This window comes from Ranitomeya imitator, chromosome 8, assembly GCF_032444005.1.
Source record: "Ranitomeya imitator isolate aRanImi1 chromosome 8, aRanImi1.pri, whole genome shotgun sequence".
Classification (NCBI taxonomy): domain Eukaryota; kingdom Metazoa; phylum Chordata; class Amphibia; order Anura; family Dendrobatidae; genus Ranitomeya; species Ranitomeya imitator.
The window spans coordinates 15,698,108-15,726,050 of record NC_091289.1 but is presented as its reverse complement, the minus strand read 5'-3'; the positions used below and the strand labels follow the sequence as shown (position 1 = coordinate 15,726,050).

Here is a 27,943-nt window from a genome sequence, read left to right as displayed (position 1 = left end):
TGTTATTTCCCCATCATATCACAGATGGAAGATCAAAGCCGCCCGCTCCTTTCTCTTACCAGCATGAGACTCTTCTCACTTCTCTTTCACTGTTTTCCCACCTTTATTTTCTCCTTCTTCTCAGCCCAGAATGTGCTAGAAGGAATCTGAGTGATTTCAGCGGCTGCCGACATTCCAGAGCAGACAGGGAGAAATTATATAAAGAAATATTGAAGTCTCTGATTCCTGGGGGGATAGAAAGGAAAACGTTCCCTCTCATGAATGGTGGTCAGGGGTCACATTTATTTTTGCATACCCTGAAACTTTTATATATCTGAATCCACTCACATGATCAATAATAATAATAATAATAATAATGAACGCCAGAATGAAGCTTACCAGCCACAAACAAGAGCATTGATTATTCTTTTAAAGCCTGCACTTCAATAGTGGAGTCACTGTGTACATACATTACATTACTGATCCCGAGTTACATCCTGTATTATACTCCAGAGCTACACTCACTATTCTGCTGGTGCAGTCACTGTGTACATACATTACATTACTGATCCTGAGTTACATCCTGTATTATACTCCAGAGCTGCACTCACTATTCTGCTGGTGCAGTCACTGTGTACATACATTACATTACTGATCCTGAGTTACATCCTGTATTATACTCCAGAGCTACACTCACTATTCTGCTGGTGCAGTCACTGTGTACATACATTACATTACTGATCCTGAGTTACATCCTGTATTATACTCCAGAGCTGCACTCACTATTCTGCTGGTGCAGTCACTGTGTACATACATTACATTACTGATCCTGAGTTACATCCTGTATTATACTCCAGAGCTGCACTCACTATTCTGCTGGTGCAGTCACTGTGTACATACATTACATTACTGATCCTGAGTTACATCCTGTATTATACTCCAGAGCTGCACTCACTATTCTGCTGGTGCAGTCACTGTGTACATACATTACATTACTGATCCTGAGTTATGTCCTGTATTATACTCCAGAGCTGCACTCACTAGTCTGCTGGTGCAGTCACTGTGTACATACATTACATTACTGATCCTGAGTTACATCCTGTATTATACTCCAGAGCTGCACTCACTATTCTGCTGGTGCAGTCACTGTGTACATACATTACATTACTGATCCTGAGTTACATCCTGTATTATACTCCAGAGCTGCGCTCACTATTCTGCTGGTGCAGTCACTGTGTACATACATTACATTACTGATCCTGAGTTACATCCTGTATTATACTCCAGAGCTGCGCTCACTATTCTGCTGGTGCAGTCACTGTGTACATACATTACATTACTGATCCTGAGTTACATCCTGTATTATACTCCAGAGCTGCACTCACTATTCTGCTGGTGCAGTCACTGTGTACATACATTACATTACTGATCCTGAGTTACGTCCTGTATTATACTCCAGAGCTGCACTCACTATTCTGCTGGTGCAGTCACTGTGTACATACATTACATTACTGATCCTTAGTTACGTCCTGTATTATACTCCAGAGCTGCACTCACTATTCTGCTGGTGCAGTCACTGTGTACATACATTACATTACTGATCCTGAGTTACATCCTGTATTATACTCCAGAGCTGTACTCACTATTCTGCTGGTGCAGTCACTGTGTACATACATTACATTACTGATCCTGAGTTACATCCTGTATTATACCCCAGAGCTGCACTCACTATTCTGCTGGTGCAGTCACTGTGTACATACATTACTGATCCTGAGTTACATCCTGTATTATACCCCAGAGCTGCACTCACTATTCTGCTGGTGCAGTCACTGTGTACATACATTACATTACTGATCCTGAGTTACATCCTGTATTATACCCCAGAGCTGCACTCACTATTTTGCTGGTGCAGTCACTGTGTACATACATTACATTACTGATCCTGAGTTACATCCTGTATTATACCCCAGAGCTGCGCTCACTATTCCGCTGGTGCTGTCACTGTGTACATACATTACATTACTGATCCTGAGTTACATCCTGTATTATACCCCAGAGCTGCACTCACTATTCTGCTGGTGCAGTCACTGTGTACATACATTACATTACTGATCCTGAGTTACATCCTGTATTATACCCCAGAGCTGCGCTCACTATTCTGCTGGTGCAGTCACTGTGTACATACATTACATTACTGATCCTGAGTTACATCCTGTATTATACACCAGAGCTGCGCTCACTATTCTGCTGGTGCAGTCACTGTGTACATACATTACATTACTGATCCTGAGTTACATCCTGTATTATACTCCAGAGCTGCACTCACTATTCTGCTGGTGCAGTCACTGTGTACATACATTACATTACTGATCCTGAGTTACATCCAGTATTATACCCCAGAGCTGCACTCACTATTCTGCTGGTGCAGTCACTGTGTACATACATTACTGATCCTGAGTTACATCCTGTATTATACTCCAGAGCTGCACTCACTATTCTGCTGGTGCAATCACTGTGTACATACATTACATTACTGATCCTGAGTTACATCCTGTATTATACCCCAGAGCTGCACTCACTATTCTGCTGGTGCAGTCACTGTGTACATACATTACATTACTGATCCTGAGTTACATCCTGTATTATACCCCAGAGCTGCACTCACTATTCTGCTGGTGCAGTCACTGTGTACATACAATACATTACTGATCCTGAGTTACATCCTGTATTATACTCCAGAGCTGCGCTCACTATTCTGCTGGTGCAATCACTGTGTACATACATTACATTACTGATCCTGAGTTACATCCTGTATTATACTCCAGAGCTGCACTCACTATTCTGCTGGTGCAGTCACTGTGTACATACATTACATTACTGATCCTGAGTTACATCCTGTATTATACTCCAGAGCTGCGCTCACTATTCCGCTGGTGCTGTCACTGTGTACATACATTACATTACTGATCCTGAGTTACATCCTGTATTATACCCCAGAGCTGCACTCACTATTCTGCTGGTGCAGTCACTGTGTACATACATTACATTACTGATCCTGAGTTACATCCTGTATTATACCCCAGAGCTGCGCTCACTATTCTGCTGGTGCAGTCACTGTGTACATACATTACATTACTGATCCTGAGTTACATCCTGTATTATACACCAGAGCTGCGCTCACTATTCTGCTGGTGCAGTCACTGTGTACATACATTACATTACTGATCCTGAGTTACATCCTGTATTATACTCCAGAGCTGCACTCACTATTCTGCTGGTGCAGTCACTGTGTACATACATTACATTACTGATCCTGAGTTACATCCAGTATTATACCCCAGAGCTGCACTCACTATTCTGCTGGTGCAGTCACTGTGTACATACATTACTGATCCTGAGTTACATCCTGTATTATACTCCAGAGCTGCACTCACTATTCTGCTGGTGCAATCACTGTGTACATACATTACATTACTGATCCTGAGTTACATCCTGTATTATACCCCAGAGCTGCACTCACTATTCTGCTGGTGCAGTCACTGTGTACATACATTACATTACTGATCCTGAGTTACATCCTGTATTATACCCCAGAGCTGCACTCACTATTCTGCTGGTGCAGTCACTGTGTACATACAATACATTACTGATCCTGAGTTACATCCTGTATTATACTCCAGAGCTGCGCTCACTATTCTGCTGGTGCAATCACTGTGTACATACATTACATTACTGATCCTGAGTTACATCCTGTATTATACTCCAGAGCTGCACTCACTATTCTGCTGGTGCAGTCACTGTGTACATACATTACATTACTGATCCTGAGTTACATCCTGTATTATACTCCAGAGCTGCACTCACTATTCTGCTGGTGCAGTCACTGTGTACATACATTACGTTACTGATCCTGAGTTACATCCTGTATTATACCCCAGAGCTGCGCTCACTATTCTGCTGGTGCAGTCACTGTGTACACTATGACTCTGCCATGTTGGGACACAGTGGAAATGTCCGGAGCGGTGATTCCCAGTGATTGTATAGAATAGTTTACAGATTATGAGGGCTCCGGAGTTTTGTGCCTTTTTTAGTCCTGAATTCCTTATGTGTGAGATGGGAATCCTGCGGAGTTTCTGCGCCTCTTCTCACGTCCTCAGTGACGCCGCAGACGCATGTGTGTTGCAGGAGGATGTGGTTAAGTGTTTTCTGGAAGCTGCTGACTTGTCTGATAGATAAAAGCTTCCGGGCTCATTGATCACTATAAGAACATCTGTCCTTCCAGCAGACGTCCCATAAGATGGCTGCAGACATGGAGGACGCCCACAGGTGGCGCTATGAGTATTAGACCATTTTATATGAGCGATCCGACAACAGACGATCGCCGCCCATTCTAGTCTACTATTAAACATGAAGTCGTAATCCTTCACCTTTTTAGATTTTTATTATTAGTTCTGTGATAATTAAAGGGGTCCTAGAAAATCCGCAGTGATTGGCTCTGGGGAAACCTGGAAGTAAGTGTTTAATTTCCCTGCAGCACCTCTACAGGCGAAATGAAGTATTACACCGTGTCCATTCATATTCTGCATGATGTAGGATCGGCATGTCCTCCAGAGCGATAAATGTGACCGTTCTCTGCTGTGGCCCAAAAATATGGATCCTGAACAAAAGACCATGATTTATTAACCGTGAATTGACCAATTAGAACGTTTTATGTAAAAATATGACCTAAGAGTTGGGGCGATGATGTGGCCGGATTACTGGAGACATAATTGGATGATGGCAAGATTTATTGAATCTATTGTCCATCTACCCTAAGTATAGACTGGGAATTACCCTGCTCTTGAACTGGTAAAACTACAACTCCCAGCATGCCCCGACAGTAAGAAGTAGTCAGGGCATCCAAAAAACTAGTTTTGCAACGGTTGGAGACAGCCATTGTGGCATAATTGGCAATCATGTGTTTATGGGCGGCTCATGCCCAGCTCCGGGGGGGGGTGTATATTTATGCATCGGTCTATTTAGTCTGAATCTTTGCTGCCCGTGACGCACTATGCAAGAAACACGGTGCCAGCGCTAACGAGGAAGGAAGTCGCTTTAAACATGGCCGTGTATCAAACAGAATAAGAGCCTGACAAGTAAACATAAGGCTGAAGGCTCCGGTGCCCGGATTATGTGACGACACTGCAGCTGTGAGAGAGGGACAACTGGCCATTCTTCTTAATGGGGCATTTTCCTGCCATAGGTTGATTGCCAGAAAACTTGGGTAGAAAAGTTGCAAATTTTTGCCCATCTTGTAGTTGTGCAAAAAAATGGCGACTTTTGGTGATTTACTTTTTGAAAAGTGGACGGATCGTAGTGCGACTATGGTGTGGCCCAGCTCCTATGTAAAGGGGACCCCAAACTGCTACATTGTAGCAAACGAGCAGAGAATTGTGCAGATACTGATTTGTTTACGACTGGTTACAATTGTATCCACTTCCATGTACAGGATTGCTGCCTCTGAAAGTAAAAAAATGACTGATTTCACTCACTGTCAGCAAGTAGAGATCTTATTGGTGAGAAGTTGAAGCAATAAGTATATTTGAAAGTTGTAGAACTTTTCATCATGGATACAAAGATTATGGGATTGTTCTCCACATAGAACTTCAGGCGAGGATTGACAGTTCGAAAAAGCGGCAGAGTTGAGCTGCTGATCCGATTTGTAATCTCTACCTTGTTGCAAGCAGAGGCAGATTAGATTCTACAGGACAAGAGCGCTGAAATTGGCCGGATCCAGCTTAAGAGCAGCGCTTGGAAACTCTATAGCAAAGAGATTGTAAGCGCTGCACTCCTTGCCTTGTAGACCGACCACCTTTATAGGGGGGACTTTAACGTTGATAAGAAACACTGACAAAAGATGGTGTCCTGCAGGTCGTCTTACTGATAAACACACATACTAAGAAGTGCAGTGTGCACATACCCTTAGAGAGGAGAGAGGCACTTGGGAGACTTTGTGCTCACATTGAGAAATCCCTTGACGTCACATGCAGATTAGCCTGGAAGTGCATTGGGGGTGGTGGATATGCTCAGATTGTGTGAACACGCCCCCAATGCACTTGCAGGCCAATTTGCATGTGGCTTCAAAACTCGATTTCTCAGCACCGCCCATAGGATTACTATAAGACAGGCGGCATTTTTATTGTGCTATCGATACAGTCATGGTGCGAAGTGTCAGTACTGACATCATCCAGACGGGTTCCTTTATATATGACTTGTATTCCAGGCTGTGTATTGGAGATTATTGGGCCGGTGCTGTGTGCTGGTGTTTACCCTCCCAGTGCTGTGTGCTGGTGATTATTGGGCCGGTGCTGTGTACTGGTGATTACTGTTTCGGTGCTTTGTACTGGTGATTACTGGTTTGATGCTGTGTACTGGTGATTGCAGGGCCGGTGCTGTGTGCTGGTGATTATTGGGCCAGTGCTGTGTACTGGTGATTACTCGGCCGGTGCTGTATACTGGTGATTACTGGGCCGGTGCTGTGTACTGGTGATTACTGGTTCGGTGCTGTGTACTGGTGATTACTGGGCCGGTGCTGTGTGCTTGTGATTACGAGGCCGGTGCTCTGTGCTGATTATTACTGGGCCGGTGCTGTGTACTGGTGATTACTGGTTCGGTGCTGTGTACTGGTGATTACTGGGCCGGTGCTGTGTACTGGTGATTACTGGGCCGGTGCTGTGTACTGGTGTTTACCAGGCCGGTGCTCTGTGCTGATGATTACTGGGCCGGTGCTATGTACTGGTGATTACTGGGCCGGTGCTGTGTGCTGGTGATTACTGGTTCAGTGCTGTGTACTGGTGATTACTGGTTCGGTGCTGTGTACTGGTGATTACTGGGCCGGTGCTGTGTGCTTGTGATTACGAGGCCGGTGCTCTGTGCTGATTATTACTGGGCCGGTGCTGTGTACTGGTGATTACTGGGCAGGTGCTGTGTGCTGGTGATTACTGGTTCAGTGCTGTGTACTGGTGATTACTGGTTCGGTGCTGTGTACTGGTGATTACTGGGCTGGTGCTGTGTGCTTGTGATTACGAGGCCGGTGCTCTGTGCTGATTATTACTGGGCCGGTGCTGTGTACTGGTGATTACTGGGCCGGTGCTGTGTACTGGTGATTACTGGTTCAGTGCTGTGTGCTGGTGATTATTGGGCCAGTGCTGTGTACTGGTGATTACTGGTTCGGTGCTGTGTACTGGTGATTACTGGGCTGGTGCTGTGTGCTTGTGATTACGAGGCCGGTGCTCTGTGCTGATGATTACTGGGCCGGTGCTATGTACTGGTGATTACTGGGCAGGTGCTGTGTGCTGGTGATTACTGGTTCAGTGCTGTGTACTGGTGATTACTGGTTCGGTGCTGTGTACTGGTGATTACTGGTTCGGTGCTGTGTACTGGTGATTACTGGGCTGGTGCTGTGTGCTTGTGATTACGAGGCCGGTGCTCTGTGCTGATTATTACTGGGCCGGTGCTGTGTACTGGTGATTACTGGGCCGGTGCTGTGTACTGGTGATTACTGGTTCGGTGCTGTGTGCTGGTGATTATTGGGCCAGTGCTGTGTACTGGTGATTACTGGTTCGGTGCTGTGTACTGGTGATTACTGGGCTGGTGCTGTGTACTGGTGATTACTGGTTCAGTGCTGTGTACTGGTGATTACTGGTTCGGTGCTGTGTGCTGGTGATTATTGGGCCAGTGCTGTGTACTGGTGATTACTGGTTCGGTGCTGTGTACTGGTGATTACTGGGCTGGTGCTGTGTACTGGTGATTACTGGTTCAGTGCTGTGTACTGGTGATTACTGGTTCGGTGCTGTGTGCTGGTGATTATTGGGCCAGTGCTGTGTACTGGTGATTACTGGTTCGGTGCTGTGTACTGGTGATTACTGGGCAGGTGCTGTGTGCTGGTGATTACTGGTTCAGTGCTGTGTACTGGTGATTACTGGTTCGGTGCTGTGTACTGGTGATTACTGGTTCGGTGCTGTGTACTGGTGATTACTGGGCTGGTGCTGTGTGCTTGTGATTACGAGGCCGGTGCTCTGTGCTGATTATTACTGGGCCGGTGCTGTGTACTGGTGATTACTGGGCCGGTGCTGTGTACTGGTGATTACTGGTTCGGTGCTGTGTGCTGGTGATTACTGGGCCGGTGCTCTGTGCTGATTATTACTGGGCCGGTGCTGTGTACTGGTGATTACTGGGCCGGTGCTGTGTACTGGTGATTACTGGGCCTGTGCTGTGTACTGGTGATTACTGGGCCGGTGCTGTGTACTGGTGTTTACTGGGCCGGTGCTGTGTACTGGTGTTTACCAGGCCGGTGCTCTGTGCTGATGATTACTGGGCCGGTGCTGTGTACTGGTGATTACTGGGCAGGTGCTGTGTGCTGGTGATTACTGGTTCAGTGATGTGTACTGGTGATTACTGGTTCGGTGCTGTGTACTGGTGATTACTGGGCCGGTGCTCTGTGCTGATTATTACTGGGCCGGTGCTGTGTACTGGTGATTACTGGGCCGGTGCTGTGTACTGGTGATTACTGGTTCGGTGCTGTGTGCTTGTGATTACGAGGCCGGTGCTCTGTGCTGATTATTACTGGGCCGGTGCTGTGTACTGGTGATTACTGGGCCGGTGCTGTGTACTGGTGATTACTGGGCCTGTGCTGTGTACTGGTGATTACTGGGCCGGTGCTGTGTACTGGTGTTTACTGGGCCGGTGCTGTGTACTGGTGTTTACCAGGCCGGTGCTCTGTGCTGATGATTACTGGGCCGGTGCTGTGTACTGGTGATTACTGGGCAGGTGCTGTGTGCTGGTGATTACTGGTTCAGTGCTGTGTACTGGTGATTACTGGTTCGGTGCTGTGTACTGGTGATTACTGGGCCGGTGCTCTGTGCTGATTATTACTGGGCCGGTGCTGTGTACTGGTGATTACTGGGCCGGTGCTGTGTACTGGTGATTACTGGGCCGGAGCTGTGTACTGGTGATTACTGGGCCGGTGCTGTGTACTGGTGATTACGGGCCAGTGCTGTGTACTGGTGATTACTGGGCCGGTGCTGTGTACTGGTGATTACTGGGCAGGTGCTGTGTGCTGGTGATTACTGGGCTGGAGCTGTGTACTGGTGATTACTGGGCCGGTGCTGTGTACTGGTGATTACGGGCCAGTGCTGTGTACTGGTGATTACTGGGCCGGTGCTGTGTACTGGTGATTACTGGGCCGGAGCTGTGTACTGAATATTACTGGGCCGGAGCTGTGTACTGGTGATTACTGGGCCGGTGCTGTGTACTGGTGATTACTGGGCCTGTGCTGTGTACTGATGATTACTGGGCCGGTGCTGTGTACTGGTGATTACTGGGCCGGTGCTGTGTACTGGTATTACTGGGCCGGTGCTGTGTACTGGTGATTACTGGGCCGGTGCTGTGTACTGGTGATTACTGGGCCGGTGGTGTGTACTGGTGATTACTGGGCCGGTGCTCTGTACTGGTGATTACTGGGCCGGTGCTGTGTGCTGGTGATTACTGGGCTGGTGCTGTGTACTGGTGATTACTGGGCCGGTGCTCTGTACTGGTGATTACTGGGCTGGTGCTGTGTACTGGTGATTACTGGGCCGGTGCTGTGTACTGGTGATTACTGGGCCGGTGCTGTGTACTGGTGATTACTGGGCCGGTGCTGTGTACTGGTGATTACTGGGCTGGTGCTGTGTACTGGTGATTACTGGGCCGGTGCTGTGTACTGGTGATTACTGGGCCGGTGCTGTGTACTGGTGATTACTGGGCCGGTGCTGTGTACTGGTGATTACTGGGCCGGTGCTGTGTACTGGTGATTACTGGGCCGGTGCTCTGTTCTGGTGATTACTGGGCCGGTGCTGTGTACTGGTGATTACTGGGCTGGTGCTGTGTACTGGTGATTACTGGGCCGGTGCTCTGTACTGGTGATTACTGGGCCGGTGCTGTGTGCTGGTGATTACTGGGCCGGTGCTGTGTACTGGTGATTACTGGGCCGGTGCTGTGTACTGGTGATTACTGGGCCGGTGGTGTGTACTGGTGATTACTGGGCCGGTGCTCTGTTCTGGTGATTACTGGGCCGGTGCTGTGTACTGGTGATTACTGGGCCGGTGCTGTGTACTGGTGTTTACCCTCCCAGTGCTGTGTGCTGGTGTTTACTGGGCCGATGCTGTTTACAAGAACCTTGTGACTGGGCAGAGATTGTGAAATGTGTGTAATATTAGACCAGGGCCGCACTCCTGGGTGATTATGTAACCCTCCGATCTTGTGGTCTGGAATAATATTGTATCTGCAGAACCCGAATGTTCGCGGCTCGGAGTCTGAACAGAACGCTGCTTTTTCTTGTTTGTAAACGGCATCAGCTTATTACAGAACAGCATTATTATAAGAAGAGCGACTAATAAAACGCACATCCATGTCTTCAACATTGTAGCACCTTTCTAATAAACTGTAAATTTCAATTATTCACCATATACTGTATAATATCTCTGCTTGCTGTCAGTGACTGTTAGGCTGTCTGCACACGATGCAGATTTGGTGCAGAAAAATCTGCTGCAGTTCTGCACTAAATCTGCATCGTGTGCACATACCCTAAGTAAAAAAAAAAAAGGAAAAAAGTGCAGCCGAGATCCCCCAATACTGTTCGTATGGTAGGAGCGCAGAAATCCGTTTTGCCCAAACGTAAATGACCGAGTAAACAAGAAAAAGTTACTTCCGGCTCCTGATAAAATTCTTGACTTTAATAAAAAGTGGAACATTCATATGGATCCCAAAAATACAGCTGGAAGCAACTTTTCCTTGTTTATAGTGAGTGTAAATTGCCTGGTTCTGTTCACAAAACGAATGGGTTGGTTGCAATATAGGTTTTGACCATTGTATACAGATATTCCCCCGTCGTGATAGTTTGTTACAATGTATCAGTGCAGATAGAATGTTGGAGTCTGGAGAAGGGGATGTCAAAGACTTAGGTATTGATGACCCGTTTTTAGAATAGGTCATCAATATCTGGTTGGAGTTGGTCCTAGAACCTACTGATATGGAATATAGATCCCCAATAGGGACAGTGCCGATAATGTCTGTAAAGCGCTGCGGAATATCATAGCGCTATATAAGAAAAGCATAACGAATAATAAAATGTTTCCAGCAAGCAAAGATCTTTAAAATTAGAAACTTATTATTTATTAGGAAAAGTCTATAATAAATAATATCATTCTAAATTAGCAATGCAGTTGACTGCAGATTAATACCGCCATCTGGTTAAATACCTTATACCGCTTGTTGTTTTTTTTAGGTTGCTGTGAAATCAATTCAGAAAGACAAGATCACAGATGAGCTGGACCGGGTCCATCTTCAGCGAGAGATTGAGATCACAGCGCTCCTGAAACACGAGCACATCATACAGGTCTTCGAAGGTCAGCAATGGCCTAGGGCTTCTATCTAAAAGTGCGTCAGAGGCGGAGGATTCCCCGGGCAGCGCAGATCCCGCCAGTTAATGGGGTTATTAGCTTAATTGTTCATAGAGACTTATGTCTGCCATACCAGGGCATGAAAGGAACAATTCATTCCAATAGACTCAAATGAGAATTCTTTGACTTTCTAATGATTTTTTGAGAAGCTTTACAAAAAGTTCACTTTGTTTGACTTTTATCAGATCCTCATATTTAAAGCCCCTGCTGGTTCAGTATCTGTACAGAACATCTGTGGGGTGCCCAGGACCCAGCTGCATCCGGTGCTCGGTGTCTGAGGGGTTCAAAGGCCCTGTCATCCATGTAAGACATAATCAGCAGTGTAAATGGGAAAGGGATACAGATACACAAGTATATAAATGCAATAAATGTACTGTAACTACTGACTAATATAATACAAGAACTACTATAATACTGCCCCTATGTACAAGAATATAACTACTATAATACTGCCCCTATGTACAAGAATATAACTACTATAATACTGCCCCTATGTGCAAGAATATAACTACTATAATACTGCCCCTATGTGCAAGAATATAGCTACTATAATACTGCCCCTATGTGCAAGAATATAACTACTATAATACTGCCCCTATGTACAAGAATATAACTACTATAATACTGCTCCTATGTACAAGAATATAACTACTATAATACTGTCCCTATGTACAAGAATATAACTACTACTAGATGTATGATATAATACTACTAGATGTATGATATAATCCTGCTCCCTATGTACAAGAATATAACTACTATAATACTGCTCCTATGTACAAGAATATAACTACTATAATACTGCCCCTATGTACAAGAATATAACTGCTATAATACTGCCCCCATGTACAAGAATATAACTACTATAATACTGCCCCTATGTGCAAGAATATAACTACTATAATACTGCTCCTATGTACAAGAATATAACTACTATAATACTGCCCCCTATGTACAAGAATATAACTACTATAATACTGCCCCTATGTGCAAGAATATAACTACTATAATACTGCTCCTATGTACAAGAATATAACTACTATAATACTGCCCCTATGTACAAGAATATAACTACTATAATACTGCCCCTATGTGCAAGAATATAACTACTATAATACTGCTCCTATGTACAAGAATATAACTACTATAATACTGCCCCTATGTATAAGAATATAACTACTACTAGATGTATGATATAATACTACTAGATGTATGATATAATACTGCTCCCTATGTACAAGAATATAACTACTATAATACTGCTCCTATATACAAGAATATAACTACTATAATACTGCCCCTATGTACAAAAATATAACTGCTATAATACTGCCCCCTATGTACAAGAATATAACTACTATAATACTGCCCCTATGTACAAGAATATAACTACTATAATACTGCCCCTATGTACAAGAATATAACTACTATAATACTGCCCCTATGTACAAGAATATAACTACTATAATACTGCTCCTATGTACAAGAATATAACTGCTATAATACTAACCCCTATGTACAAGAATATAACTACTATAATACTGCCCCTATGTACAAGAATATAACTACTATAATACTGCTCCTATGTACAAGAATATAACTACTATAACACTGCCCCTATGTACAAGAATATAACTGCTATAATACGGCTTCTTGTGTATCAGCTTCTTATTATAATAAATAATTCTCAGACATAAGTGAAGCTTTCCATTCCTCATTTTTAGTTAATAGAAGGATCTTCCATATTTCCTTAGTACTTTGCAGCCTGTAAGTGTCAGACGACGGTTTTATCACTGGCAGTTACTATTGTAGGAGCGTGACCAGGAACGTGCTCTCATCCCAGACACAATAAGTCCATGACAAATTTTAACAGCAGGGACAGATAATAACAGGGAGGACGTGTAAAATTTCATTTCACAGTCTATCATGGCCAAACCAGACTGTCGGGTTGGGTGGATGTAGAATACACGGCTATTAAATCACTGAGTGTCAGGTTGGATATATTCATTTTAATAAGTTCTTAAAGCTGTGACTGGTTCTCTCGAAAATTAATTAAACCTCTGAACATTTATATGTCAATATAGATTCACCTTGTGGGAAGCCATATTATAGTATTAGACATTTGTAAATGTAGCAGTTCACTAATATGTCGTTGTAAATGAAAATAGGAGTAAGAGGGGAGAGGAGGGAGATGCAGCTTCAGTTTCCCTGTGCTTGTCTCTATGAGACTGTGTGCTGTGAGAGGGGAGAAGGAGCAGCAGCATGTGGGAATAATATGAAGACGCTTTTTTTTCTCTTGTTTTTCCAGTGTTTGAGAGCCCAGATAAGATCATCATCGTCATGGAGTACGCCAGCAGCGGAGAATTGTATGACTTCATAAATAACAAGCACCAGCTCCTGGAGAGCGAAGCTCGCAGGTTCTTCAGACAGATTGTCTCCGCTGTTCACTACTGCCACAAGGTAAACACGTTCAGATACAAACAGCGGTTTCCAAACTTGTCAAAATATTTCACGTTCAGTCCTGCCTGGAGCACATACCTGACAGGTGCACTTGCCGCAGGGGAAACAGTCAGCATGGAGGCCTGTTCCCTGGCGGGTTAGAATCCTGCATTTTTATAATCATTCCTCCTATACTGTAAAGAAATCAGCATTTTATGTACTGACTTTACGGTGGGCTTGTGCTTACAGACGGAAGGCAGGGCTGCAGTGTAAAGCAAGGGGGTGGAAGAGAGCAGCAGGTTGTATGTTATATAACACCATCACAGTTTTTACATATGTTTCTGGATTTACGCAAACCACATCCTTCCAACAAGTCATCCGAGGACAGATTGCAGCTCTGTATTGTGGCCTTATGTAAATGGCATTAATTACTGATATATAAGAGCGCCATACAATGCTAATAAGAACATGGGCCTAACTGCCTCACCCTTGGTGCCTTTCTTTTACATTAATGGATATCAATATTATAGATGACATGCCATAGCGGGGGATCCAGTTACAGATTTTGCATTAAGGCCCATAAGCTTCATGTTTCACCTGTAAATAATAATACAAAACAGTGCCAAATAATAATACCGCACAGCACACAAAAGATACAATATAATACAGTAAACACATAAAGGTGCCAGATAATAATAATACTGCACAGTACACAAAGGATACAGTATAATACAGTAAACACATAAAGGTGTCAAATAATAATACCGCACAGTACACAAAGGATACAATATAATACAGTAAACACATAAAGGTGTCAAATAATAATACCGCACAGTACACAAAAGATACAATACAATACAGTAAACACATAATGGTGCCAAATAATATCACACAGTACACAAAGGATACAATATAATACAGTAAACACATAAAGGTGTCAAATAATAATACCGCATAGTACACAAAGGATACAATATAATACATTAAGCACATAAAAGTGCCAAATAATAATAATACTGCGGAGTACACAAAGAATACAATATAAAACAGTAAAGACATAACGGTGCAAAATAATAATGCCATACAGTGAATATAAAACACATTACTGTCAGCATATAGCAATGCCATATAGTGCTACATAAGAACGGCATATAGGGAATTGAAGACAGAACGATACAGCAAACACATAACTTTACTATACAGTGTGCACATAACAGTGCCATATCGTGAGCACATAACAGTGAAAAGATATCAGTGCTGTGCAGTCAGTACAATGCTGTAAAGTGAACGCGTAACAGTGCCATATAATGAACACATAATAATACCGTACAATCAATACATTACATTAACATATTGTGAAAGTATAACATTACCATACTGTGCACACATAACAATGCCATGCAATGTACACATACTCCCATCATGCAAAGCGCTGTGGAATTAATGGCGTTATATAAGTGAGTAAAATAAATAAATACAGTGTACACCTAATAATACCATGCAGTGTGCACATAGCAATGCCATAGAGGGTAAACATAATATTACCATACAGTGTACTCCTAATAATACCAGATTATACAGATGATAATACCACCATATAGCGCATACATACTACTAAATCTGCTGCTATAACATAAGCATTGTCTGTGAAATGGCCACAGTGTGAACATACGTGAACATTGCACGTATGCTAGCTCACGCTGCGGCTCATTTGTTTGGTTTTGCTGTAGTTTCTTGCTCTCTGTGTGGCTTCCCCTTTCTGAGCCACACATTTATCTAGATGGCGCCTGAACCGGCCGGCCTCTGTCCGCTCTGCCCTTATTCACATTGAGGTCGGCTGGAGCAAAAGTAAGGTTTTGATACTAGAGACAGGATAGGACCGCCCCGATGGGTGCACCTTGTCGCGGTGGGATTGGCTTTTTTGATCAGACTTGTGTTAACTACATTACCCTATGTATGTTGTTTACATGTACTATTATCTATTTACTTACTAAAGGATATATGTTCGTTTTTTGTTTTCTTGGGTTTTGCCTGTGAAATGGCCGCAGTGTGAACGCGGCCTTACGCAGGGCTGCTTTACCAGCATATGGTCCGGCTCATTTATTTGGTTTTGCAATGACATAAGGTCACAAAACTTCTAGGGAAATAATATAATGGGGTGTGGTGACCACCATGCTGTTTTCTGGATGTGGGGGGCACCCAGCTGTGGACTGGGGGCATCTCTCTCCTGTGTAGCTACTGCCGGCCGATCCCAAGGAGCGATATCAGTCTGTTAGTTGTATATTTATCTCTAATTCTTGGTATCCAGGCGTACGGATGGGGCGCCTGCATTATGTCCGAGATACTTTATGTCTTGCTTTAAATTCCTAGAACATGGAAGCGTCGGCGCTCAGAGTAATTACCGTCCGGTGCGGTGATTCAGGGGTATACAATGTACCTGGGCCGCACTGCCGGGGTATTTATATTCCGTGACTGCCGCACTGAGTTTATTTCAGGACTCAGCCGGAGAGGAATCTGCGATTGTCCTGTCTCCAGAGAGATTAGCCCGGAGGTGGGATAACGCAGATCACCCACAGGAAGAAACTAATCATCGTCTGTATACATAGAGTATGAACACACTGGGGGGGCGCGACTGGCGGCCAAGACTCCCCCAATATCTTGCCCACAAATACAGAATCTTAAAAATTAATTGATAATCCTTTTTGGGCTGAGTTTAGGCGCCAAGTCAGGCTAGACTAACTAGACGATCCCACGGTCAGGCCTAGCTTCTGACCTAACCTTGTGTCCATGTCCATCCAGACAAGAGGTCCCTACATCTAACCCCTCACACTTCCTCCTGATTTCTGTGTCTATCCATAAACCCAGTCTAAGTCCTTTTTCTTTAAAAAAAAAGTTATGCCATCACTATAATTGATAATGCCTGATTCCTAAAGAACACAGAGAACCAGGTTGTAACCCACAAAGGCCCAACATATTATTTTATATTCAATTTTTACCTTAGTTTTCCTTAAAGGGGAGTGGTCACTTGTCATAAACATATAACATGTTTTACCTGATGTAAACGGTGCTGTTCTCCTGAATCCGGCGATGTCTTTCTTTTGCTCGTGCGCCGCTCCGTTGCTGAGATATGACCACCTGTATATAAATCTAGTCTTATCTAACTGGGCGTTGTCCTCGAGTAGTCATGGCCACGCCCACTTAGCTAACAGGACTGGATATTAGCCAGGAAAGAGAGGGTCATATCTCAGGGACAGAGAGGCACAGAAAGAAAAGAAAGACATCTCCGGATTCAGGAGAACAGCGGCATTTATACCTGGGGGGAAAAAACTACATATTTATGGGCAGTGAGACATTCTCTTTAAGGGGATTGTTAACAGTTATAAACACCCAGCTTTTTTTTTAAAAACTTCACATAATTCCCCATTGGTGTTCCTACTGTTTTTTTTAATAGGTCATAGCATTGTACGTTGGCCAATGAATTTTTGCATTGGCGGCTTGTCCGTGCAGAAAGTCATGGTCAAGAGTTGATACATGGTAGGTCATTGCTGCTGCAGAGACCACCAAGGAACTGGGGGACTGTTGGGATTAGGAGAAGGGAGGGGGGGGCAATGGAAAGGTAAATAGAGTATGTTACAAAATGACGGAAAACCACTTAAAATAATTCATGACTCCTAATAAATGATCCCTTTACAGCTACCTTATTATGATGTATAAAAGACGCTGATTGCACTTTCTTCAGATGTTTGCGGCTCTGGTTGTTTAGACCAAAGACCTGAGATAGGACTTTCTAAAAATATATATACATTTACTTAGTGATTTCACTATTTATGGCTTTTGCTATTTTTGCTTTTCTGCTGAATCGTTATATGTTTACCTGTGAATCATCTCCCGACTCCAATCACAACTTTGTAATAGTTCTGTCCTTTCCATAATGTATACGAGTCCTGGTGAGCTTGTGCCCATAGTCCGAAGCCAATCTGCACAGACTGCGCTGCACTGTAAAGCATGGTGGAGGGACAGAGCAGAGTAGCAGTGATCTCAGACCAACAAGGACTTATCAAGCTCTGCTACATTTATTGTCTCTCTCCCCATCGCGCCCCTGCCTGCTCCCGTCTGCGCAGTCTAGGGAAACATTACTTTAGTTTCTGGGTTTTATCTCCAGAGAGATGCTCTTAATTTCGGCTTCTTCTCCTTTCAATCAGGACGTTACTACTGCTGGCTGTGACCGCTGGAAATAATAAAATGTCTGACACTGATCATTAATCGTCCGACACTGATTATAACCTACTATGGAACAGCCGCACGTAATAACGGGAACAAATCAATGTTCATGCTTAAAGCATGAAAATGTCTGATCTCCTGAAGTCCGACCATTTGGGCCCCCACCAATCTGGGGACCTGGAAACGTGAATTTCATTGGAGGAATGTTCAAGCTCCAGTGGGAATAGCGGAGAGTCAATCCCACCGATCCTAAGAATGGGGTCCAGTCATTGTCTACGGGAAGATTAATTTCCTTTATCCTGAGAACAGTGCTCTGGTAACCCCATTTTAATGGAGTTACGGTCGTGCATGTGCACCACCGCTCAGTTATGTGCGCCACCGCTCCATTCACTCGCTTTGGGACTGTCACACTCTCCGATCCCAAGAACATGGCTCTGACGTCCATTCATTGTCTATGGGAATAGTGGAGGGTCATTTCCTTTATCCTAAAAACAGTGCTCTGGAAACCCCATTTGAATGGAGTTATGGTCGCGCATGTGAACCACCGTTCAGTTATGTTCATCACCGCTTCATTCATTCACTTCATTCACTATGGGACTGTCACTCTCTCTGATCTCAAGAACATGGCTCTGACGTCTATTCATTGTCTATGGGAGTGACAGAGAGACCCTCCCACCTATCAACAGAACAAGACTCTGGATACCCTATGAACGAAGTGATGGTTGCGCATGCACACCACAGCACCATTCATTGACTGTGGGACTGACGGAGCGTTATCCCCACAGAACTGAATAATGTGGCTGTAAAGTTCATTTATTTTCTATAGGAGTGATAGAGTCACTCACACCAACTCCGAATACAGGGCTTAGAATGGAGTGATGGTTGCACATGCCCACCCTCGCCATAAGCATTGACAACGAGTCGGTCTCACCGAACCTAAGATTGCAGCTCTGAAGCTTATTCATTGTGTATGGGAGTGACAAGGGGTCACTGTCATCTATCCTGAGAACTCAGGCGTCCCCCATTAGAATGGAGCACTTGCCGCGCATGCGCACCCCGCTCCACCCATTCTATAGGACTGAGTCCCATAGACAATACATGACCGTTGCTCCATTAACTGTAGAGTCCCACTGTCCAGTTCACTATAGGTCCCAGCGATCGGACGGTTTAATTTAATTCACTGGTGTGAGTTTTTAGCCAGGCACACTTTACACTTACAGACATTTTATGTTTCTAGAGCCCGTTTTTTTTTTATTAGAAAAACATGGCTGACTTTTTCCAAAACAGCGCCACCCCTGTCCACAGGTTGTCGGTGGTATTTCAGCTCAAGAACCGATCTGCCGTACTGGAGATAATCCGTGGACAAGTATGGCGTTGTTTCTGGAATAAATTGACTCGCTAATAGTCCAGAAAATATTTTTTAATTCATCACCGATCACCTGATGAAAACTATCTGAAGATGAAATTTTTTACTAATTCTGTTTTTTTATAACATTATTTTCAGAATGGAATTGTGCACAGAGACATCAAGCTGGAGAACATCCTCCTGGATGAAAACCTGAACGTAAAGGTAAGAAGGGGAAATAGAAAACTTTTTTGAAAAACTAAATTCACGAGAACCAGGTCGTCTAATTGTGCCGAAACGGAAAACTTTCCAGTCGGCACTGATCTGATCGATGGTCACCCAACTTTCCTACACACAGATAGGTGTAGTCACTAGGAGATGAGCCATTGACCGGAGACTTTTGGGGGGGAGCGTTGGTGCTCTTTATAGCATTGATGATGGCATAGCAAATATCAAAATTGGTCCCCATTGTGGTGCCAAATTTTGCCACCCAGGACAGAAGGGCCTGGTGTGTTTTTTTTTTTCCCCCTTATGACCATTACACCAGTTCTCTACCCCACGTTTTCCCAATAATGCCGGTAGGAGTACGGTTTCTCCCCACTTATAGGTACAGTTGAGCAAAAAGATTCATATTACCTGGTCCGGGGTCCACTTTTGTACTCGGCCAACTGGACTTGAGCTGTGGAAACCTCCTTGTCCGCCACTCAAATGCCAGTGTCTTGGGTCTCGCTTGCCCTTACTAGGCCCCCACGACGTCATGGTGGCATATTAGCCTCATGCAACGTCGTAACACGACATCATTGGTGTCTAGTAATCAAAAGAGACACCCAGGATTCGAGTACCGGCCGAGGAAATTTGCTCTGGCCAGGCACAGTTGGCTCAGAGTTCAAAAGGGGACGCCGGACCGCCCGGGGTAGTACGAATCTTTTTGCTCATCTCCACCTACAAGTGATGAGATACAGCACTCCTACTTGAATTTTTGGAAAATGTGGGGTAGAGAATTGGTGTTATGGTCATAAGGGGGAAAAAAAACCACACCAGGTCCTTCCGTCCTGGGTGGCAAAATTTGGAGTAATCAAGTGGATGCCGCACCATGGTGGTGGGAATCCCTTCCCATCCAAAGGATAGTTGGGGGTCCGACGGGTAGGATCCTACCGATCCCAACAAATGGGCTTTGAAATGCCTTTTTGGAATGGAGCGGTGGCCGTTCATGTGCACCTCAGCCCTTCATTGCCAGAGATCGCCAAGTACAGCCCTCGGCTTTTTCGGGTGCCACCATGCAGAATAAATGGTGCAGTGTTGTGATTGTGCCCCCACTGTTCCATTCCAACGAGGCATTTCAGAGGCTCTCGGGGTCCCTCCACTTAAAATTTTTAATAAGGGGACTAACCCTTTAATATCTACTGAAGGCCCCCCTCTCTCCAGGGGCCCCTAGACTAGACAGCTCGGTAGTAGGTAGGTATAAACAGAAGTGGATTATAGTGGGGGGCACGTGTTTTAGGGGCTTCCACCACCCACCTTCCATTTTTTTTAATATGAGAGTCAAGTAAAGTGTGCGACCCCCGAGATGTGATGGGGGGGTCCCTACCAACCTCCATCCAGTCCTGCACAAAGTATTAAGGCCTGGTAGGAACCAAGGAGACCCTATAACCTCCCCCATTAAAGCATTACTTCTGCCAAAACTTCACAATCTCCCATCCTCCAGACGCGACAATCACTTATAAGAAGCCGGGAATGCTAATGGACCCTGATCCGACTCCCTGCCAGCCGCCTAACGACCATGTGCTCCATTAGCAGTGATAAATTGTGGGAACGAAGTAACCGCCCGGAGCCAAAAAATTAACCTATTTAGTGCGTATCCAAAAAAAAAAAAGTGCAACCAGGAAGAAATAGCTGAAATATTCACGGGGCGGCTAAAAATAAGCTGAAGCTGCCCCTGACTAACATCCTGCTGGTGTACGCGCCTTTTATGGACGGTGCGGCAGGTTTAACGCCGCGCACAAGAATGACGGGAATGTCTGTGTTTTACTATAGCACAGGATTAAAAAAAAAATCGTTTAATTGGCTCTGTCTTTAGCGATCCGTTCCCTTCCCGACATATCGCAGGACGCACTCTCATTCCTGGAATTGCTCTTTCCAGGAAACAATCCGGATCCTTTGTGTATTCTCCCGTCTCTTAGTCTTGTTATTGTCGCTCTGACATTGTCATAAGCATTCGTGCTGTATAAACTCTCCGTTTCCTGCTGCTAACCTATACTACCATTGTATGTTACATCTTTAAAAAAAAAAAAAAACAGCGCCACACTTTGAACTGGTGGTCTGTGGTATTGCAGCTCAGCTCTATCCATTTAATTTTTAATTGAGCTGCAATACCAAATGCAACCTGTGAAGAGGTGTGGCGCCATGTTTTTCTAAATCATTTTTGGTTTCAGTGCAAATTTTCCAATTTTTTTTAAAGTTTTAAATTAATGGATTTACATTTTTTTTCCCTGTTTTTAAGCTTGCAGATTTTGGACTCTCAAATCTGTATCACAAGAACCAGGTCTTGGAAACGTACTGTGGCAGTCCGCTGTATGCGTCTCCGGAGATTGTCAAGGGTCTTCCATACCGGGGACCAGAGGTAAATACCTTTCCTTTCTCAAGGTGACATGCAGCCGCGGGGACTCAAATATTATTCGAGCATGTCAAAGATATTCGGTTAGCACCCGAGCATGCTCAGATAACACCTTATCCCAGCATGTTCACTGGTCACTGATCATCATGTATAAATGTATGGCTACAAAGAGCATCTCAAGAATATAGGAAAGGCGATTGATATCATTAAAGACAGTGTAATTCCACACTCCCCCTGCGGAGGCGCTGTGAAGAAATAAAACACATGCTGATTATTGCATTCATTTTCAACATTGCTGCAAAGCGTGACGAATATGTTGATGTACGGACCGAACGATCCACCAGTTCTAGCTGCGTCGGTGCATCGTTACAGTCACGTTAAGTTATGCGGCTTTGCCAAGTAATACCATAACGATTAATTTTCTTGTAATATCAGGCTCCGGCTTTAGAATTGAGTTATCCACATTGTTCTAGTACCGACTATAGTATCTGATTTTTTTTTCCCTCCGCAGGTTGATTGCTGGGCCCTCGGGGTGCTGCTTTATGCTCTGATCTATGGGAGCATGCCATTTGATGACAGCAATTACAAGACTCTGGCAGAACAGATTGGCAGTGGGCTGTACAGACAGCCTCCTCATCTGTCAGGTCGGTGTAAGACGTTTACTATCGTTCTCTCGTCACGGTTATAAAATATTGAATTAAGTCTAAAAATTGGTCAAATGGTTCACAATAATAAATTTAATTTCTTTAGCGCCATTTAGAGCATCTCTGTTTCTCTGGAGGACTTAGCACGCCCACTTATTATATGATTTCAATAGAAATGTGTGTAATACTCCATGTCTCCTGTGGAGGCACTGCAGGAAAATGAAACACAGATTACAGCTAATCACAGGTGGTCTTCTCCAATAATCGTGACAAACGGATGCATGAGTGCCTAAAGCATAGCCCTCTAAGAGGCACCAACATGATGATTTGTAAGGTCCCGGAACTATATCACTCTGATGATTGGGTCCTAGAATATGACAGAAAACACACCCTAGTTCCAAGATCATGACATAATTAGGACCATGCTTGGATAATCTTTAGAGGGTTTTTTCCATAAACAATAGATGTATTACCTATCTACAGAATTGGTAATAATTGTGTAAATTCTGGGGTCCGAGCTTTGGAAACCCCCATCAAGCATAAGACTAGGGGTCCTAAAATTCCTTATGTGAATGGTGTTGTAGTGAGCATGTGCGACCATTGCCTGTTTACTGCCTATAGGTCACACATACTCACCACTGCTCCATTCACAGGGGGATTTAGGACCTTATATGCTCAGGTGGATGGGGATCTCCAGTGACTATAGATCTATCAGTTATCCTGTAGATAGGAGATAAGAATCGTTGAAAGAGGTATTCTCAAGTTTGAAAGTCATAGGATGGGGGATAGCTTTCCGATTGATGGGGGTCTCTGGTGATCCCAAGAACCAGTGCGGAGGTCTATCATGCTCACTATTGCTCCTTTCAGAAGATAAGCAATGTTTAAAGTGGTAGTTTCAAGTTTGAAAGTCACCCCCTATCCATAGGATGGGGTATAACTTTCCAATCGTTGGGGGTCCCAGCGATCCCGAGAACCAAAGCGGAGGTGGATCATGCATACCACTGCTACGATAATTAGAATGGAAGTGTGCTGCTGTCGGCAATCTTCGGCACTTCCATTAAGAGCGAGTGGAGTGGCAGCACACACGATCGACCACCATTCCATTCCATTCCTGTCCTCGGAATCCCCAGGTTGCCTTGGTGATCGGAACCCCGGCGATAGTAAAGTTATCCTTTATCCCATGGATTGGTGATAACTTTCAAACTCAAGAGTACAACTTTAAGGGACAGTTCCTTTAAAATTACCTATGTTATTTCAAGTGTAAGACCTAAAGGGGTGGAGCATGACACAGGAAGTCAAGAATCCACGTGTCATGCTCCACCCTCTCTAGGCAGGAAACTATATGTTTTATCTGGAGTTTTCCTTTAAATTAGAACAATTAATGGTTTTTTTTGTATTTCAGAAATTTAGGACTTTGTAATCAAGGAATTGTATAAGATCTCTTCGGGATATCTGCCGCCATTTATGATATTGGTTGTTTAATTAGATTGTGATTGAAGTAATCGGCAATAACGACTGTCCTCTCTATACAGGAGCCTGCGGACTGATCGACTGGATGCTGACGGTTAATCCAGGCAGGAGAGCTACGATTGAAGACATTGCCAATCACTGGTGGGTTAATTGGGGCTACGACATGGTGGTCTGCGACTGTGACCTGGTGCCCGAATGTCGGTCTCCACTGTTGGCTCGGTACATTGAGTGTCAGAACACGGCGAGTTTCAAAGCGACTCAGAAAGAACACGGCAAAGCCCAGCAATGGGAGGATGACGAATATGAAGTCTGTCTGAGGAAGTCGAAAAAGGAGAATGACATTAATCACTCTCAGCAGGAGCCTGAACTTACTGTTCCCAGGCAAAAACCAAAAGGGATCTTGAAGAAAAGGAGCAGTTTTGACAGTTCTTTTCTAAACTCTACTTTCTCGGAAAACCAGTCTGAGAACCGCTTGGAGCTCAACGGAGAAACGCAAACTGCGTCCGCCTACGAGTCGCACAAGACAGTTAATACCGAATGCACTTTCAACATGCCGAAGAAAGGGATCCTGAAAAAAACATGCGAGCGGGAATCGGGTTATTCTTCTTCCCCGGAGAGGTTGACGCCGACAGAAATCCAGAAAACCTATCTAACAGTACCGGAAGAAAAGGCCAAGGCCGACAAGCACTCGAAAAGAAAAAAAGGCATTCTAAAAAAGAATGGACGCTTCTCCGCCAGCTTGGACCTTCCCGCGGACTGCTCGGCTCTACGGCTTTCAGACTCCATGGAAGACCTCGTCATAAATAACAAAAACCCTGCGAAGAGTCCGAGTCGTCCGTCGAGCGTCATCAGCGACGACAGTTTTCTCTCCAGCGATTCTTTCGACCTTCTCGATGTGACTTCCGATACAAAATCTCAATTTTTCACCTATAATTCGAGGAATAATTTCTACAGTTCCGAAGAAGAAGACGCGTTGACCAACAAATCCATAGAGACTCTTAGGGATCGAGACCATAAACTATAACGGACAGCTTCTTCTTTCGTTACTTGTACTGAAAAACTGTGAGAATTTTCCGTTTGCACATGTTCTGAATCTTGAAAAACAAAGACTAGGTTGTAAATATGACGGCTGTATTTTATTAGTGGATTGTTTTTGTGCTGTACGTTGCATTTAGTTGGATTTTGTAAGTGAAGAATATGGTAAATTTTCACTTTGCGTTGTCTTAATTATTGGAGGCTGATGGGTGAGAAGTCTGGATGAGTCGATCACTCTGATCGATACCCTTACTCTATGGTAAGCTCATGTACTCCCCCTAGTGGTGACAGATACAATTACGAAAAGCCCAGGATGCGGATAGCTTTTATACCTACGCTCAGTAAAAATATGTTTGCAGATACCACAGTACTTTTTCCAAAGCGGGAGGAAATTGCTTAACAAAATATGGAAATGTCGGAGCGTTCCTTCGGAGAAAGGTTTATATAAATAGCCGGATTGAGATCCACTTCGTTCTGTCTTCAGACGAATTTATAAAACAATGTCTCTTTATATGGAAGCGAAAGGAAAACAAGACGGCATTACCTTGATTAAATAGAATTAATGGCACCAGCGTCCGCCTTGTTCATAGAGACTTTCTGGACTCCGGCCCAGTAAAACAGCTGCTGTTTCCACCATGTTAGGTCCATTGGGAAAATAACCATTCAGCAGCGGAAAAACTGCAGTCAAATCTGCAATAACAAATGCAGATTTCATTGCAGAAAAAGGTGCAGATTTGGGGAATTCTCATGCACAACGTTGTGTAATAAGCAGCGGATTTTCTGCATGCAAATCCACTGCATATTTGCATGCTGAAAATCTACAGGATATGCTCTAAATTCTCTGTGGGACGCGCTCTAAAGAAACTGTGGTGTAAAAACAAGATATGAATCAATGGTTTTCCATGGTGTTATACTTCAGAGCTGCATTCATAATTCTGCTGATCTCTTGTTGCCAGAATATTGAAATCATCTTTTGGAGGTGAATGAACAAAAAGGGAAAACAAAGATAAATTTTGTTTTTCTTTTTGCAAATTTGCTCAACATATTTTTCAAAAAGTAAAATAACATGTTGTTCAAGGTCGAGCTGCTTTTTTAGTTTTTGCTTTGCCCAAACACAGGAAATTCTTGGCTAAGTTTTAATTAACTCTGACAATGGTGGTGGCAATTAGTGACCGAGGAAAGAATGTAAGGAATCCCATGAATTTGTCACTATAAACACAATACAAAGAGGCATTATCCAGTGTTGTTACATAGACCACCTTAAAGGAACAGTCCAGAGGGGGAGAGCACAGGAATCCATAGGAAGCCACAAGGGAAACCCCTGTGCCGCGTCTGCCCCTTAGGCCCTGATCTATTTTAAGTTTAATACAATTTATTCATTTTACCAAAAGTTTTACTTTTAAAGTTTTAGTTTAAATTTTCTTGACACAATTATAGAAACCAGGTTTTTATGTTAATTGTCCATTTTACAATGTTTTTTTTACATTTTTCATGTCATTATCTATATAAAAAAAATCAATTTTCATGCTATTTACCAAGACTGATATTAGACTCATTGTTCCTTTAATGTATAAAAGACTTCCTCCCCCTCCGATACAATGACTGATAACACCTCTATATACAGTAGATAACACAGGATCCACCATTCACAATAGGTGATGTCACAGCTCACCTCCTCCTGTACAATGACTGATAACACCTCTATATACAGTAGATAACACAGGATCCACCATTCACAATAGGTGATGTCACAGCTCACCTCCTCCTCCTGTACAATGACTGATAACACCTCTATATACAGTAGATAACACAGGATCCACCATTCACAATAGGTGATGTCACAGCTCACCTCCTCCTGTACAATGACTGATAACACCTCTATATACAGTAGATAACACAGGATCCACCATTCACAATAGGTGATGTCACAGCTCACCTCCTCCTCCTGTACAATGACTGATAACACCTCTGTATACAGTAGATAACACAGGATCCACCATTCACAATAGTCGATGTCATAGCTCACCTCCTCCTCCTGTACAATGACTGATAACACCTCTATATACAGAAGATAACACAGGATCCACTATACACAATAGGGGATGTCACAGCTCACCTCCTCCTCCTGTACAATGACTGATATCACCTCTATATACAGTGGATAACACAGGATCCACCATTCACAATAGGTGATGTCACAGCTCACCTCCTCCTCCTCTACAATGACTGATAACACCTCTATATACAGTAGATAACACAAGACCCACCATTCACAATAGGTGATGTCACAGCTCACCTCCTCCTCCTGTACAATGACTGATAGCACCTCTATATACAGTAGATAACACAAGACCCACCATTCACAATAGGTGATGTCACAGCTCACCTCCTCCTCCTGTACAATGACTGATAGCACCTCTATATACAGTAGATAACACAAGACCCACCATTCACAATAGGTGATGTCACAGCTCACCTCCTCCTCCTGTACAATGACTGATAACACCTCTATATACAGTAGATAACACAAGATCCACCATTCACAATAGGCGATGTCACAGCTCACCTCCTCGTTCTGTACAATAACTGATAACACCTCTATATAAAGTAGATAACACAGGATCCCCATTCACAATAGGTGATGTCACAGCTCACCTCCTCCTCCTGTACAATGACTGATAACACCTCTATATACAGTAGATAACACAGGATCCACCAT

At 43.9% G+C, this 27,943-nt stretch overlaps 1 protein-coding gene across 2 annotated transcripts in view; it reads left to right on the top strand.

Moving 5' to 3' along the window:
• Positions 1 to 25,400, top strand: part of LOC138647410 (NUAK family SNF1-like kinase 1) — a 31,518-nt gene extending 6,118 nt beyond the window's left edge. For both annotated transcript variants that reach the window (XM_069736394.1, XM_069736395.1), the window contains exons 2-7: positions 11,282 to 11,402; positions 13,765 to 13,916; positions 19,621 to 19,686; positions 21,962 to 22,081; positions 22,587 to 22,719; positions 24,252 to 25,400. In XM_069736394.1, coding sequence (XP_069592495.1) covers positions 11,282 to 11,402; positions 13,765 to 13,916; positions 19,621 to 19,686; positions 21,962 to 22,081; positions 22,587 to 22,719; positions 24,252 to 25,213 — 1,554 coding nt within the window. In that variant the 3' untranslated portion in view covers positions 25,214 to 25,400. The remainder of the gene's footprint in view (positions 1 to 11,281; positions 11,403 to 13,764; positions 13,917 to 19,620; positions 19,687 to 21,961; positions 22,082 to 22,586; positions 22,720 to 24,251) is intronic.
• The last annotated feature ends 2,543 nt before the right edge of the window (positions 25,401 to 27,943 follow it).